Below are 16,679 nucleotides of genomic sequence, written 5' to 3'. Positions count from 1 at the left end.
AAGAAACTGCAGCTATATATACTAAGTTTCAACTAATCTAGAAGCTTCTAAAAAATGTCACCACCATAGAAGGTTCTAGCACCTTCCAAAAGAACTTTCTCCTTTCAGGAGCAGTCAAAATCCAGAACACTCTTGAATGACCTCATTGAAATCAACAGTGTAAACAAAATACCTAAGCCTATTCATTTCCACTACCAATACAATTCTATTGTTTGGCTTTTCCTTATTCAACAATAAAACTCCTTGGCCTTTAAATAGGCAAGGCCTGCATAATAAAAAGACATTCTTGAATGTTCTTTACAATTCTTGGCTATCCTTAAAGGGAAATAACTAATAGATGAATGTAATTGCTTTTACAATTCTTCTAAAATTATTCTTATATGTAACACCTCCCCCACCGGGGAAAAGAAAGCTTTACCGTAGTAAAGGTTTCTTTAAGATTAATTTTTCTTTTAACTGTTCAAAGTCATCTTGATAAATCATTTACATTTATCGTGTACAAAGATATAGTACTTAACGAACATGTTAAAATAAATGAACATCAAAGATGTTTTCTTCAAATGACACACTTGGTCAAAATCATGAATAATTTCACTTTTTATACTCTTGATAGAGCATCAGCAATTACATTATTCTTTCCCTTTATGTGTACAATTTTCAAAGGAAATGGTTGGAGCATTAGGCTCCATCTATACAGTCTTTGATTCTTTGTTTTGAATTTCTCCAAAAACACAAGAGGATTGTGATCTGTATAGACTGTAATCTCTCCAGTGGTTAGATACACCTCAAACTGCTGAAGGGCTAGTACGAGACTCAGGGCCTCTTTTTCAATAGTTGAGTATTTCTTCTGAAACCGATTGAGTTTCTTAGAGAAGTAGCACACTGGTTTTTCGATGCCTTCTTCATCTTCTTGGAGCAATACTGCTCCTACTCCAACATCACATGCATCAATAGCTACTTTGAATGGCTTTGTGAAGTTTGGAGCCGCCAAAACAGGCTCATTCACCAAAATGGCCTTTAATTTCTCAAATGATCTTTGACATTCGTCAGACCAAACATACTTCACTTTTGCCTTCAGCAGGTTTGTCAGAGGACTAACCACTGTACTGAAATTTGGAACAAATTTCCTGTAGAAGCCACTCATACCTAAGAATCTGAGCAATTCTTTCTTAGTTGTGGGAATTGGGAAGTCTAAGATAGCTTGTATCTTGGCTTCTCTTGGTAGCACTTGCCCTTGACCAACCACATGACCAAGATATGTGACCTTTGCCTTGGCAAATTCACTTTTCATCAGATTCACTACTAGATTGGCTTTGTCCAGCCTGTCAAACAGTGCTCTCAAATGATTCAGATGATCATTCCAAGTATCACTGTATACTAGGATGTCGTCTATGTATACGACACAATTGTCAAGTCCGGCAATCACTTGATTTGTCAACCTTTGGAAGGTTGCTGGTGCATTTTTCATTCCAAAAGGCATGACTTTGCATTGAAATAAGCCTTCAGGTGTGACAAAGGCTGATATCTCTTTGGCTCGGTCAGTCAGTGGCACTTGCCAATATCCTTTAAGCAAGTCTATCTTTGTGATATAGGCAGAATTTCCAACCCTATCAATACAATCTTCTAACCTAGGAATTGGATACGAGTCAGTCTTAGTTACTGCATTTACCTTTCGGTAATCAATGCAAAATCTCTGAGAGCCGTCTGGCTTTGGAACCATTACAATGGGAGAACTCCAACTACTTTGACTCGGTTCGATTATGTCATTATCTAACATAAACTGTATTTCCTTATTCACCATTTCCAACTTGCTTGGATTGAGCCTATAAGGATTCTGTTTGATAGGTCTTACATCACCTACGTCTACATCATGTACAGTTAAAGGTGTACGACCTGGTTTGTCTTTACATACATTCTCATATTCTCTTAACAGGCCAGATATATCATTTCTTTGATCTTCAGGCAGGTGTTTTAATGCCTCATCCATGTTTCCTAACATCTCTGAGTTAGACAACTTTATACCACATGGTTCGTTCTTAGATACATCTGTATATGACAATTCATTATCTGTCTTTCCATAGCATTCTTCTTCATGTACATTTACATGTTTTTCTTCTTCTTTGACCTGTGTTGTACCTATTGGCTGACTAGCCTCTCGCTCAAAGTATTCTTTCAACATGTTTACATGACAAACTCTTTGAGACTTTCTTCGATCAGGGGTACTGATCACATAGTTGACATCATTCAATTTCTTTTTGACTATGTAGGGACCACTAAACCTAGCTTTCAAGGGCTCACCTTGCAAAGGCAACAACACTAATACTTTGTCTCCAGGCTTGAAACTTCGCTCTTTTGCATTTTTGTCAGCTTGAGCTTTCATTTTTCCCTGCGACTCTTTCAAGTGTTCCTTAGCCACATCACAAGCTTTTGAGAGCCTTTCTCTAAACTTTGACACATAGTCTAGAAGGTTTACATCATCATCCTGAACCATAAACCTCTCTTTGATAAGCTTTAGAGGACCCCTAACCTCATGACCATAGACTAATTCAAATGGACTGAAACCTGTGGACTCATTCGGGGAATCCCTAGTTGCAAACAGTAGGAATGAGATCCCTTTATCCCAGTCATCGGGATAGTCTTCACAATAAGCCCTAATCATGGTCTTCAAAGTCTGATGATAGCGTTCTAACGCTCCTTGGGACTGTGGGTGATAAGCAGAGGATTTGATCTGCTTTATTCCCAACTCCTTCATAACTTGCTGAAATATTCCTGACATGAAATTTGACCCTTGATCAGATTGAATTTCCTTCGGCAGACCGTACCTAGTGAAAAACTGCACTAACGCCTGCACCACTGTCTTTGCAGTGATACTTCTCAAAGGTATCGCCTCTGGAAACCGTGTAGACAAGTCCATAATCGTCAGGAGAAATCTGTGACCCGACCTAGTTCTGGGTAAGGGTCCGACACAATCAACAAGAACCCTAGTAAAAGGTTCATCAAATGCAGGAATGGGTATTAATGGAGCAGGCTTGATAGAAGGCTGTGCCTTACCAATAATCTGACATGTGTGACATGTCTTACAGAAATGCACAACATCTTTGTGCATCTTAGGCCAGTAGAAATGCCTCATAATTCTATCTTCTGTCTTCCGAATACCGACATGACCTGCCATAGGTAACTCATGAGCCATTTTCAGAATATCTGTGCGGTAACAAGGAGGAACTACAACCTGGTGAATTATACACCAATCTTCATCAGCTGGTCTCCGGGGAGGTCTCCATTTCCTCATCAAAATGTCATCTTTGACATAAAAGCACTCAGGAACCTTATCAGCCTCAGCCTCAGAACATGCTTTCTGTGACAAGCTTTTTAATTCTGGGTCTGCCTGTTGTGCCTGTACAAGGGAGGATTTACTAAACAAACTACCATTGTTAGCAACAGAGCCTTCAACACTATCCCCATTCAAATCCTTGAAAAAGGTTTCAGCTAACCAGACATCAGTACTCTCCTCTACATCAGCAGATTCCGCATCATCCTTTTCAGCTCTACGAGTCTGAGACCTAGTAACAACACAATCCGGGAAAATCCCTGGAAAATCTTCCTGCAACAATTCAGTTTCAGCTACCTCAACGGGCTTTTCCGAAACCACTGGAGATGCAACAACTTTATCTCCAGCCAAGTCGTTACCTAACAAGAAATCAACACCTTTCATGGGTAATTCTGGAACGACACCAACAGTCACAGGACCACTAACTAGGTCACACTTTAAGTCGACCTTATGCAAAGGAACCGACATGAAATTTGGGCCAATACCTTGAACTAAGACGTTGGCATTCTCTGAACTCTCCGGAGGAAGAGCCGAATCACCTGGCACCATCAGGGACTGTGCAGCCCCTGTATCCCTAAGGATCACCACTGACCTACCAGCAGCACCAGTCGAACAAGGGGATACTTCACCATCATGCAAAAAACTTCTAAAAGTTTCATCAACCTGTTTGACTTTATCAGCAAATTCTAGAGAAACACTCTCAACATCTCGATTGGGCTCTGATGGAACAAACTCCATCGAGGGAACACTTGTTTGCTTGACAAAACCCATGTCTTTCTTAACTTTGGTTGGCATTCCAACCAATTTCCAACATGATTCTTTCAAATGTCCCGATTTATGACAATGAGTACAAATTTTGGAACTACGACTCTCAGACCGTTTGGTTGATTCTGTGCCCCCACTAGCCTGATTCTTATTAGCGTCTTTGTCCTTGCTTGCATATTTTCCCTCACTAGGTTTATTGTGGGATTCAAATGACCCTTTACCTTTCTTTTTCCAATAATTCTTGAAAGGAGGCCTATCTCCACTACCTTTATGTGTGACCTCAAATTCATCAGCTACTATGGCTGCTTTACTGACTTCAGTAACTCTATGGTCATCTAAGTGAGATTTAATGCCAAAAGGAAGACTCTTTTTGAATTCTTCTAGGAGGACAACTTCCCTAAGGTGAACAAAATCTTTGTCAACTTTCAGTGATCTGTACCACTTATCGAACATCATTTCTTGTTCCCTAGCAAATTCAACATACGTCTGGCCTGTTTGTCTTTGCATGTTCCTAAATTTATGTCTGTACGCTTCTGGTACCAACTCATATGCATTGAGAATTGTTTCTTTTACTGTAGCATAGTCACATGATTGCGTTTCAGAGAGTGAAGAATAGACTTTTGCAGCCTTTCCAACAAAAACACTTTGGAGGAGAAGAGTCCAGTATTCCTCGGGCCAATTCAGTCTCTTGGCCACTTTTTCAAATGACACAAAATATGTATCAACTCCCTCTTCATCAAATTTTGGCACAAGGCGAATATTTTTCGCCACATCAAAGCCTTGGGGAGATTTATCTTGAGTAGAGTTAGTATTTGCATGAGCTAACTCCATTTCTTTCAATTTCAACTGGTACTCTAATCTCATTTTCTCCATTTCTATTTCCTTTTTAAGGTTGATTTTCTCTTTTTCTAATTCAATGTTTGCCAGTTGGATCCGAGCATCATCTGACATAATAACAGAAGTTTCAGACTCCTCTGTAAGCTTCATGTGACTCGCTAACAAGTCAATTATCTCTGCCTTCTTTAAACCTGGGGCTAGAGATACACCCAAATGATCACAAACTGTTATCAAATCATCTTTCTTCAGTGACTTCAAATGATCATATGACAATTCTGTCATTGCAAGAAATTCTTCAACATCAAATGTAGCCATAGTGAATATACACAAATACAAGCACGTAATAACACAGTACAGTATATTCTAGAACTTTCCAAAATGTTTCCAATTCAAATTGGCTTTTGTTTCCTGAAAAACTGGTTTTAATTTCAAATTGGCTTTAAATTTGGTTTTCGTTTCAAATTGCCTTGGCTTGTACAAATTTGGTTTCCGTTTCAAATTGCCTTGGCTTGTACAAATTTGGTTTCCGTTTCCCGGACAAGCCCCCAAAATTATTTGTTACGATACTGCAACAAATAACAAGTAAATTTGATTTTTAATTTTCTCTTTTTTTTATTACAGGAGATAATTATACATAAATAAAACAAATAATGATCTTACATAAATCTCTTGAAGTGTCCGATGTAAAATCCCGACGTGATGATGCTATATCCAAGTATTAATCCAAATGATAAAAATCCCAGTTGACTGGCGAAAATTCACAATGATGGCGATGATGAAACTGATGTTGAAGTCCGATGAATAATAAGAGTCACTGCAACGAGTTGAAATGTCCGTGAAGACGATGTTGATGATGATTAACAGTCAATTTCAGCAATCCATGGGTTGAAGCATGTTCATTGAACAGGTTGATGATGTTGATGATCTCGATGAGAACTGATAATTTCTCAAAATAACTGCAAACAGTTCATTGATGCATAAACTGCTCTGATCTGATCTGGTGAAGTGATCTCATATGATGTGATCTCTTGCTCTCATATGATGTGATGGTGTGATCTAATATGATGTGATTAAAGAAACTGCAGCTATATATACTAAGTTTCAACTAATCTAGAAGCTTCTAAAAAATGTCACCACCATAGAAGGTTCTAGCACCTTCCAAAAGAACTTTCTCCTTTCAGGAGCAGTCAAAATCCAGAACACTCTTGAATGACCTCATTGAAATCAACAGTGTAAACAAAATACCTAAGCCTATTCATTTCCACTACCAATACAATTCTATTGTTTGGCTTTTCCTTATTCAACAATAAAACTCCTTGGCCTTTAAAAATAGGCAAGGCCTGCATAATAAAAAGACATTCTTGAATGTTCTTTACAATTCTTGGCTAACCTTAAAGGGAAATAACTAATAGATGAATGTAATTGCTTTTACAATTCTTCTAAAATTATTCTTATATGTAACACAAAGTAGTTCCATCATAAGAGTAGACATTTTTAGATTGATATCTGTATTGATGAGAGAAGGGATTGTTTTTTCTGTTGTTGATCAAATTGCATTCCTTATTTTCTTATCAAAATTGATAATTCACTTTGATGTCTTCATTGTATACTTTTCATTTACCTATATTTACAATTCTATTTATTTGTATGTACTTAATGTACTTACATACGCATCGATTTATCTTTTAAAAATTTTATATACAATTATTCTAATTTGATTATTTTTTCCATTAGTTCTGAAGTTTTTTTTCCTGTTTATGAATAAAATGTATATTCATTTTTTTTGTCTTTTATCTTAATGATAGCATATTCAATACATGTAGGAGAATCTGAGTAGAAGGAGTAGTAGAAAGAGTAGTAGTAGTAGTAGTAATAGTAGTAATAATGATAATAACATCATATTATACAGAGGGTAGCCACTTCAGTTTTGAAAACTGCTTTACATGACAATGTTTTTTTGTAGTAGTGGTAGTAGTAGTATAGTAATAATTTAATCATGTTTTCAGCACTTTTACTTTGTTTTTTAGTTTTTGTCTCACCTGCGTAGCAGAGTGAGATTATAGGCGCCGCTTTTCCGACTGCGGTGGTGGCGGCATCAACACCATGTATTACATGTATTAAACCGGAGGTTAAGTATTTGAAATGACAGCATAACTTAGAACGTATATGGACCTAGTTCATGAAACTTGGCCATAAGGTTTATCAAGTATTTCTGAACATCCTGCCTGAGTTTTAGGTCACATGACTAAGTTCAAAGGTCATTTATTTTCAATGAACTTTGACCATGTTGGGGGAATCAACATCAAAATCTTAACCTACATGTAAGGTTAAGTTTTTGAAATGTCATCATAACTTAGAAAATATATAGAACTAGTTCATGAAACTCGGACATAAGGTTAATCAAGTATTACTGAACATCCTGTGCGAGTTTCAGGTCACATGATTGAGGTCAAAGGTCATATTATAAGGTCAATGAACTTTGGCCATGTTAGATGTTATTATTAGATTGCTGTCATAACTTTCAAAGTTTATAGATATAGTGTACAAAATGTGGATAAAGGGGTAATCAAGTATCACTGACAAGTTCTAGGTCACATGATCAAGGTCAAATGTCAATTAATGGTGTTTTTTTGTGAATAATTATTATATATTAGTGTCAAAGTCAGCACTGCTGCTATATTAAATCGCATGATGCAGGTGAGACCCCCAGAGGCATTCCACTTGTTCAACTTAAATGTTTCTGTTTCTGTTTGTGGTAACTCCCGTAGTAACTCGGCAGGACAGCATTTTTTGCTGGTAAACGCCAAGCTGGCATATAACCAATTACCTATGAAACGTTTTATGTCTAGGTTAATCAGTCATAGTGGCTGATGTTATAGACGACAGATATCACTCTCAGGCCTTTTTATCAAAGTGGGACAATGGCATAGTTGGGATTCGAACTCACAACCTTGCGATTATGAGTCCAATGCTCTAACCACTGGACCACACGACCCGAATTGTCGTGTGGTTCTGAAATGTGGTTCCAGCTTTAAATCAAAATGGATTTGACACTCTCTAAGTCATCATATTTTGCCATTGCAATAATAATTAAATCTTGTCTTTCAGAGTGTTTGGGGGTCGTACTGGAGAGATGGCCAGTGGGGCTACCGCTGCTGCCACTCGTTCGTCCGAGGCTCGTACTGCACTGGGGCAGCAGGTAGGATGGCTGCGACAGAAGACTCCGTCATCCTACCCTCTGAACCTTCTGATGCCATCCCCAGGAATGATGAGGAGGAGGAGGATGAGCCTGAAAAGTCACTTGTGGAGGTGAGAATTATTTAGAAATTCACCCATTTTCTCTGTTTTATTTACCTCTTTGAATATCTAATGCCTATCATATCCTTTTGTCAGATGGTTTAAGGATCTCCCCTCCTTCTGCATTGTATTTGTAACTTGAAACACGTTTCTCAGGCATCAATGACATTCCTTGATTTTAATCGGATTTCCATTTTTTCTCCTGATAATTGTCTTGATTTTCCATGATTATGAACGAAGTTATGTTTAAAAACGTTTTGTTGTGGCTGAATTCTTTCGATGTGAAGTTTTGGCAGATTGATTATGTTTTGAGAGATTGATTATGATTAACTTAGGGACTCTGGAGTGAGCAATTTCAGGTGCCATATTTGTGCCATGGTTTCTGTAGCACTGCATTGTGTACGTGGCATGGGAGGAAGGCAGAAGTTTGTGAGTGGTGTGGTGGAGTTGATTTTGGCCGAAGTGTAATGATGTACTTAGAGATTTGGTACGATGTCATGGTGATATCATGTGCGTGCTTGTATTGGCACTGGAATTGATCTAATTAATCTAACTTTCTCTCATTTTGAGGACATCTGCATTATAAATAGACCATCCTGTAGTATGTCCATAGCCAAAATGTTAAAAGCCCTTTTCATATTCTGAACCAGGCTCTTTGCAGTTTAGTACCATACATCATGTACAGTATCTGATTGTTACAATGAAACCACTATTGTGATATTAGATTCAATTGATGCAACATGTAGATATGCTATACAATCCAAAACAAGTAAGTTAGCTTTTCTATACATGTTTTTCCTTTGAAATGAAAAAAAAAAAATCCTGTATCTTTTTTCATAAATATAATTGTTATGAATGCATTATCATGCAGGCTACAAGCAATACTAATGAAAAAAAAAATAGAATCTCCATTTTCATTTACATTATGTGCTTTGAGCACTCTACAGAGTGGATTTGCCGCTTTATAAGCCACATATTTTATTATCATTATTATAATTATTATTGGAATTTTTTAATTAAATCTCATTATTCTTTTATATTTTCAGCAACATAAGGAAAAGCTAGACTTAGAGAAGGAGAGGAAGAGGGAAAAGAGGAGAAAGAGGAAGAAAAAACAGAAGGAGCTGAGAAAGCAGAAAGAAAAAGAAAAGAGACGGAAGAAGAAAAAGAAGAGGCGACATAGCTCAGACGAGTCAGACTCTTCAGATTCGAGCAGTAGTGAAGATAGCAGTGAAGAAAAGGAAGAGGATGAGGAAGCCATTAGGAAAAAGAAGATAATGGAGGTGAGGATGACACAAATATTACATGAAATTTTCTTGCTTGGATTCACCAAGATACTATCAGTTAAGCCCTAGTTTTGTCATATCTTTAGTTCAAATTTGGAGAGCATTAGTGTAACAATTCTGTCTTAAAGGGAAGGTCACTAGACCATTTTTTTCTACTTTTATTTTTAAAAAGGTCATCTTGAAATTGAGGTTGATGTTGGGATGGACTCACTCTTTAACCGTGCATGAGAGAATTTACATGCAGTTGGTGATTCACCAGGGGGGTGTTTCACAAAGATTTAAGTATGACTTAGAGTCACACTTAAATTTCTAGTTGCGCGGAGTATTAAAGGCATAACAGCATTGGTCAGATCATTCCAAGAGGACGCGCACTGCTGCGTATTGATCAATAAGATTGCGCGTTGCATATCATGTACGCGTCGACATTTAAGTGCGACCTAAGTCATACTTAAATCTTTGTGAAACACCCCCCAGATCTTTACTCTGGAAAAGGACTGTTTGATGTGCTAGAACAATGAAAACCCTCTTTTTTTCACACAGACATGTTTTTTAGGATTCAAATTTTAAAACTATTCTTTTCTTTCTTGTTCTTTCAATTTTCACCCCATATCCTTCATTTTCTTCAGCTCAATCTACTAAACTTTAAAGTCTTTTTTTTAGGGCCAACCACATGGGCAACTATGAACTCTCTCATATAAAGTCGTGAAAGGACAAGTCCTCCTCAAGAAATAATTGATTTGAATAAAAATAGAAAAAAAATCCAACAAGCATAACACTGAAAATTTCATTAAAATCGGATGTAAAATAAGTTATGACATTTTAAAGTTTCGCTTAAATTTCACATAATAGTTATATGCACATCCCGGTCGGTATGCAAATGAGGGAACTGCTGATATCACTCACTCACTTTTTCTTTTGTATTCTATTATATGAAAAATGAAATATTCTAATTTTCTCATAATTGTCCTGTGAAACAAAGTTTTATTTCTCCCTGAACATGAGGAATTACCATTGTTTAACTTTTTATGGTTCAGCCAAGATGGGTCTTATTGTCTTCTGAGGTGGACTTTACCTTGACTTGAACTTGATCAAGATGAATTACTGCCCCTCCTTCATTGGTGTAATTCATCGATATCCATAAGCTGCATTGGGGTCATTGTGCGCTGCTGCATTGAGGCAAAGAAAAAGTACTCCAAGTATACAAGTAACAGTATATATGGGGCGATGCCAACATGTAAAATACTTCACGTACGCACACACAATAAAAAAAAAATTGGGTTATTGTGCGCCCTTGACCTATTGGCCATTTGGAGTACTTTTTTGGCCTCAAAAGAACACATAGTAGCTCCAGTCACCTATTGATATCGATGGTGTATTTGTTTTCCTCCTGGGGGCTGGTTTATACATACGCTGGGGCTCCTGTAAAAAGTGAGCTGACCCCAATAGGATGGGTTTATTTTCATTTGGTCCAATGCCAATTCGACCATTTGCCAACTCGTCTACTGTTATTTGGTCTACCATCAGTTCGTCCACTTTCCACATGGTCTAATTGCCATTTTGTCCACTCACCATTTCATCTAATAACCAGTTGGTCCAATAGCCATTTAGTCCATATACCATTTGGTCTAATTAGACCAAGTGTTAATTGGGCAAAATGAATGGGGAAAAAAAATTGAATATTAGACCAACTGGTTATGAGACGAAATGGTCATAGACGAACTGGTGATTGGACGAAGTGATGATTGGACCAAATGGTGTTAGACAACATGTTGATGGACAGAATGGCATCAGATTAAAATGAAAGTAGACCATGTGGTTAGTTAACGAGTTGGCAGTGGACAAATTGGCAATTTTAGTAGGATGTAGCTGGTAATACTGATGGGTGGTGCGAAGTTGTTAATATGCTAGTGAATAGTAAATAAAGAGGCTTTAATAGGAGGAAATTATAATTTTAAACAAATTTTCGGCATTACTCCTATGTATTATGCTCGATCTTTAATGAAAATCATAAGTCAGAAAAAATTGGAACCAGTGGGATTCGAACCTGCCATCTTCTGCTTTCCGGGCAGCGACTTAACCACCAGGCTATTCTGGTTCACGGCTAAATCACGATGAACTGGAATTCAAATACCCTAGATCCTCTTCTTTCTGACTCATTAATATGCATAATATGCAAATGCAGTCCGCCGTGGACAATAGATAGTAAATAAAGAGGCTTTAATAGGAGGAAATTATAATTTGTAAACAAATAGCCTGGTGGTTAAGTCGCTGCCTGGAAAGCAGTAGATGGCAGGTTCGAATCCCACTGGTTCCAATTTTTTCTGACTTATGATTCCATTAAAGATCGAGCATGCGATCTTAATACATAGGAGTAATGCTGAAAATTTGTTTACAAATTATGCTAGTGAATGTTTGTAACTTTGCACCATGTGATTTCAGTTTAACTTGTACATGTAGACTTCAGCTACGTTTGTAGCTTGATTATACGTTGGAGAACTTTTGCTTTGCTAGGCGCCATGAGTGTCTTTTGGTGGTGTGTGTGCTCTCCACATGTAAGTCCACACCATGATGTGATTTCTAACATGCATGATCAAAATCAAATGGCATTCAATTGTGTTTTGTTTATCATCAGGCCATGAAACGCCAAGAAGAGCAGGAGAGGGAGGTTGACCGACTGCTAGCCATGGACGAGAGGAAGAGACCGTACAACAGCCTCAAGTCGTACGACAGCGTGAGGGAACCAACGGAAGAGGAAATGGAAGCATATAGACTCAAGAGACAGAGGATGGAGGACCCGATGGCCGCTTTCCTCACAAAATATTAAAGAACAATCCCAATGGCATCAGCAATCAAAGATGGTTTAGTGCCAGCTGTCTTGGGAATTCGACACCTGAAGGATGTTTGCCAAGAAACAGATGCTGTCTGTCACCCAGAGTAGAATGGTGTTTCATGAGCAATACATGTAGATGCTATTTAAAGAATTGTCCCTACATTATTAGAGGTCAAAGACAGTCCAGCATCAGCTCTCATTGAGATTTTGACAGCGACAGGATGTATGCCAAGTAACAGGTGATGTCTATTCCCCAGTGTGGAGCCGAGATCAATGGCCAGTCGGTGCATGTTTTGTATATTCTTCACCTTGCCTCATATGCTGAAAATCATCTCACTACCATTGCACCAATGTAGCCTGGATCATGCATAAGAATATCTATCATTCCATTTGAAGGGAGAGATTGATTGTCTGAACCCTGAAGATGCACACATATTACAGGGATTTCTGTTGCCTCTCACAAAGTCTGGTGTGAGCACACCGTTTAAATCACCTTTCCATGATATTGAAAGATGATTGGCTGACTTCGAGCCATGGAAGCCCTCATGGCTGCTTTGAGTTTATAGCAATCTATGAAAGATTAGTCAATGTAATATTATTGGGAGAGGTGTGAAGATAGTGTTTTCTTGCAAATTACTGAAGAACAATCACTGCAGTAGCAGCTACATGTAGTAAGACATGTGAAACTGAATGGCCACTTTCTTCATTTCAGAAGAAGAAAAACAATTCCTGGAAAAACTGATGGCCAGTTTGAAGAAGAACCTCTGCAATATCAGTTCATACAAGAAAGACTACTGAATGGCCACTTTCTTCAAATTAAAGAAGAAGAGCAAGAAATCCTTATGGCTGAAGACTGGGGGGAGGGCTGATTCAGTCCCCCCCCCCCTTATGATCTTGGCCGTCGATCGCGCATTTGCGACGAAAATTGGCACACATGTTACCCATGGCATTATCTACAAAATTATAACATCAAATTCTGCAAAAAATCTCATGTCTCATTAAAGCTAAATGATAGTATTTGCAGTAAAACACAGATTTTGTGAGAAAGTCTGTAAAACCAAGGTTAAGTATGACTATATCATCGTGGATCTAGATATGGTACAGTTACATAAACTGAACTTTGTGAAATCATAAAATCTAAGCTGAAATACGATCACACTGAAGATCGCCAACACAGATAGGCACACGTGGGACAGTGTATTATTATTGCTGAAATAAAGACCCGACCGAAGTGACTGAATCCACACTTATTTTGCTTATTTCTCAGCGAGTACACAGTTTCTTCCAGAATCCTTTGGCACATATTTTTTATTCATACAAACAGACACTTGGGTGGTCATTATATTAGATTCTGTAAAAAGTCATTTTGAGATCGTTACCAAAACTGGAATTTATCTTTAATTATGCTAATTTATGTGTAAGATCATAAGTTTGCTCTAATTAATAATATAATGCCCCTGAAATGCTAATTTTTGTTTCACATGCTCTAGATAGGCATCTGATCAAATTTATTTGAAAAAAATTTCAACATCACATTTATTTTCTTATGAATTCTATTTTCTAAATTTCTTATGTATTTCTCTGTTTTTCGACTTTTTGTTTTTTATTGTTTTTTCAATGGAAATTGTCGGGGACTTTCTTCTGACCATAAAAAAGATAAAATTAATTGATTTTAAGCAGTAAAAGGAAAGATAATGATACATTTATGAACTTTGGCTAAAAACACTATTTGCATTGGATTTGTACACAAATTCACGTTTTTGAGTAATTTTGGGTCTGCATGCACTTACAAAATGTTGCGTAATTTCGGAACCACGTACTCGGGGGTCACAATTTTGGTCTCAAAAGTTGCGTGAGACTTGAAAGTAAAAAGTCAGCGAGCGACAGGGTAAAAAAATTGTGCGCGACGGATTTTATCGCGAAAAATGTCGAGGGGGGGGGCTGATTCAGCCCCCCCCCCCCAGTCTTTTTAGGGTTAAGAAAATTGAAGATAGACCTCTGCAATATCAGTGGGTACAAGATAGAATACTGAATAACCTTTTCATCATAAACTAAAAAATCGATCCCTGCACTTGCAGCAATTCAAAGATTGGAAAACCTGATAACCACTTTTCAAACAAAATATTGAAGAACAACCTCTTCAAATGAAAGGAAAGTTTGAATGGTTGCTTTCAAAGTACTGGTATGAAACAACAATGTGTTCACTAGCAGTGGGAATGAAGTTAAAGACCTGGCTCCCGTAACACAAACGTTAGCGATTAATTGTTTGCTTGATTTCTACGATTGATTGTACATTGTAGCCAATGCAATCAGTCGTAGAAAAATATTCTACGATCAGTGCTAAGCTTTGTGTTACGGGACCCAGGTCGCTTCATTCCTCATAAAACGTGAAGAAAAAAATCCTTGCAATAGCAGCAGGTGAAAAAATGGAAGACCTGGGGCCCATAACACAAAGCTCAGCCTTCATCGTAGAACATTTTTTAAAATGATTGATTGCATCGAATACATTAATCTCATTAATTTGTTATTCGGTCTGAATTATGTTGTTTGAAATAATGAAAATGGTAGTAATTGGTAATCGTACATCAACATGTTTATGTAATTTACCCAAAGGGATTTTTTTTTCGTCAAGTTGATCAGTTTTTATCAAGTTGACCTATACAATATCTTTTCGTGCTCTACCTTCATAATTACTCATATATATATTCTAAGAAGATCCAATTTCCTCTTTGACTAGAAGATTCAGTTACAATATACATGACTGTAACAATTTTTTCCACCCTACGTCACAGAAGTGTCAATAAATGTTCGGGGGTTTTTTTTACAAATAAATATTTAATTCGTATCACTGTGTATCTAGCTTTTACTCATTTTTAATCTTATTTTAAGGCTTTTTTATTTAGTATTTCTGCCTGATATACATGTATGCCATCCTCATATTGAAGATGTTTTCATGATCTGTCTCACCCCTTTATTTATAGAATTGTTATAGATTTGGAACCAGCTATAGATTTGAAACCAGCCCATTATTAGGGTCATGGGTTCGAATCCCAGCCATGGCGTAATTTTCTTCAGCAAGAAGCTGATCCACAATGTGCTGCACTCAACCCAGGTGAGGTAAATGGGTACCGGTAGGAAGTAATTCCTTTAGAAGCTGTGTGCACTCTGAACGCCTAGCTTAGCCGGGTAATGTTGGAGCGCCGTGAGCACCTAACAAGGTGGATATGTGCGCAATATAAATACCCTATATTATTATTATTAGCAAAGGCATCTTGAAAGTCCTTCACTTCCATGTGGACTTTATCCCCGCTCAAAATATAATTTAAATCTATTTATCAACATTTAAAACCAATTTCAGGATCATTTACAATCACAAAGATGTACAAAATAGTGTGCCAGGACCTCTAAAAGAGGAAATTGTGCTCATGGGTTAGGCATTTTGTCATTTTGTATAACATCAAAAGGGAATAAGTTTACGCAAAAGTATACAAAAATATTGTTGTAACAGATATCAACTCATAGAGTACAGTAGCAAGCACATAGTACATAAAAGGGAGAAAGATAAATGCATGTGAGGGAGAGAAAGAGAGATTGGAAACAAGTAATTGCATTGAACGTTTCTGTACAATTCCGAAAGAAGACCAATGCGATTATGTGTTTTATAAAACGGGTTCGATGATGTATGCAAGGCACGTGTTCATGCTTTAACCCTATCTAGGCCGGGGTATTTTGGGAGTTCATATGGCCGGGGGGGCCTCCCAGGCCCCCCTAAAGATCTCGGCCGTTGACCGCGCGATCGCGCTGAAAATCGGCACGCGGGTTGCCTGGGACATAATCTACAAGATTGTGTAGTAATTTTTTTCATGCGAATGGCTATTAAGTGATTATGCTAATTTATGCATAATTAGTATGAATTTTCAATGAAATTTGTTGGGGACTCTTCTGTGATCATAAAAAGCATAAAATAAATACATTTAGACCAGCAAAACTAAAAATAATCATGCATTTATGAATTTTGGTTGAAAACACAATTTGCATTGACTTTGTACACGAAATCACGTTTTTGAGCAATTTTTGGTCTGACATGCACTTACATAATGTTGCGTAATTTCGGAACCGAGTACCCGGGTGACGCAAAATTGGTCTCAAAAGTTGCGCAAGACTTGAAAGTAAAAAGTCAGCGAGCAGCGCGGTCAAAAAAATTTGCGCGGCGAAAATATCGCGCGATTCGTTGAGGGGGGGGCCTCCGAGGCCCCCCCCCGGCCTAGATAGGGTTAAATCTATGCACTCTCCCTGCCATGCATTTTTCGTACAGCACTTCATTTTGTGTGCATCA

General features: G+C 37.6%; 1 protein-coding gene across 1 annotated transcript in view; it reads left to right on the top strand.

The window, feature by feature from the left end:
• LOC121425025 (pre-mRNA-splicing factor SLU7-like) overlaps positions 1 to 12,671 on the top strand; it is a 44,403-nt gene extending 31,732 nt beyond the window's left edge. Inside the window, exons 14-16 of the mRNA XM_041620959.1 lie at positions 8,039 to 8,239; positions 9,274 to 9,510; positions 12,146 to 12,671. Of these exons, the coding sequence (XP_041476893.1) occupies positions 8,039 to 8,239; positions 9,274 to 9,510; positions 12,146 to 12,337 (630 nt within the window). The 3' untranslated portion in view covers positions 12,338 to 12,671. The remainder of the gene's footprint in view (positions 1 to 8,038; positions 8,240 to 9,273; positions 9,511 to 12,145) is intronic.
• Positions 12,672 to 16,679: the final 4,008 nt, after the last annotated feature.

Source organism: Lytechinus variegatus, chromosome 12, assembly GCF_018143015.1.
Source record: "Lytechinus variegatus isolate NC3 chromosome 12, Lvar_3.0, whole genome shotgun sequence".
Lineage (NCBI taxonomy): Eukaryota > Metazoa > Echinodermata > Echinoidea > Temnopleuroida > Toxopneustidae > Lytechinus > Lytechinus variegatus.
The sequence above is the reverse complement of the archived record's forward strand: the minus strand, read 5'-3'. Positions and strand labels throughout refer to the sequence as shown.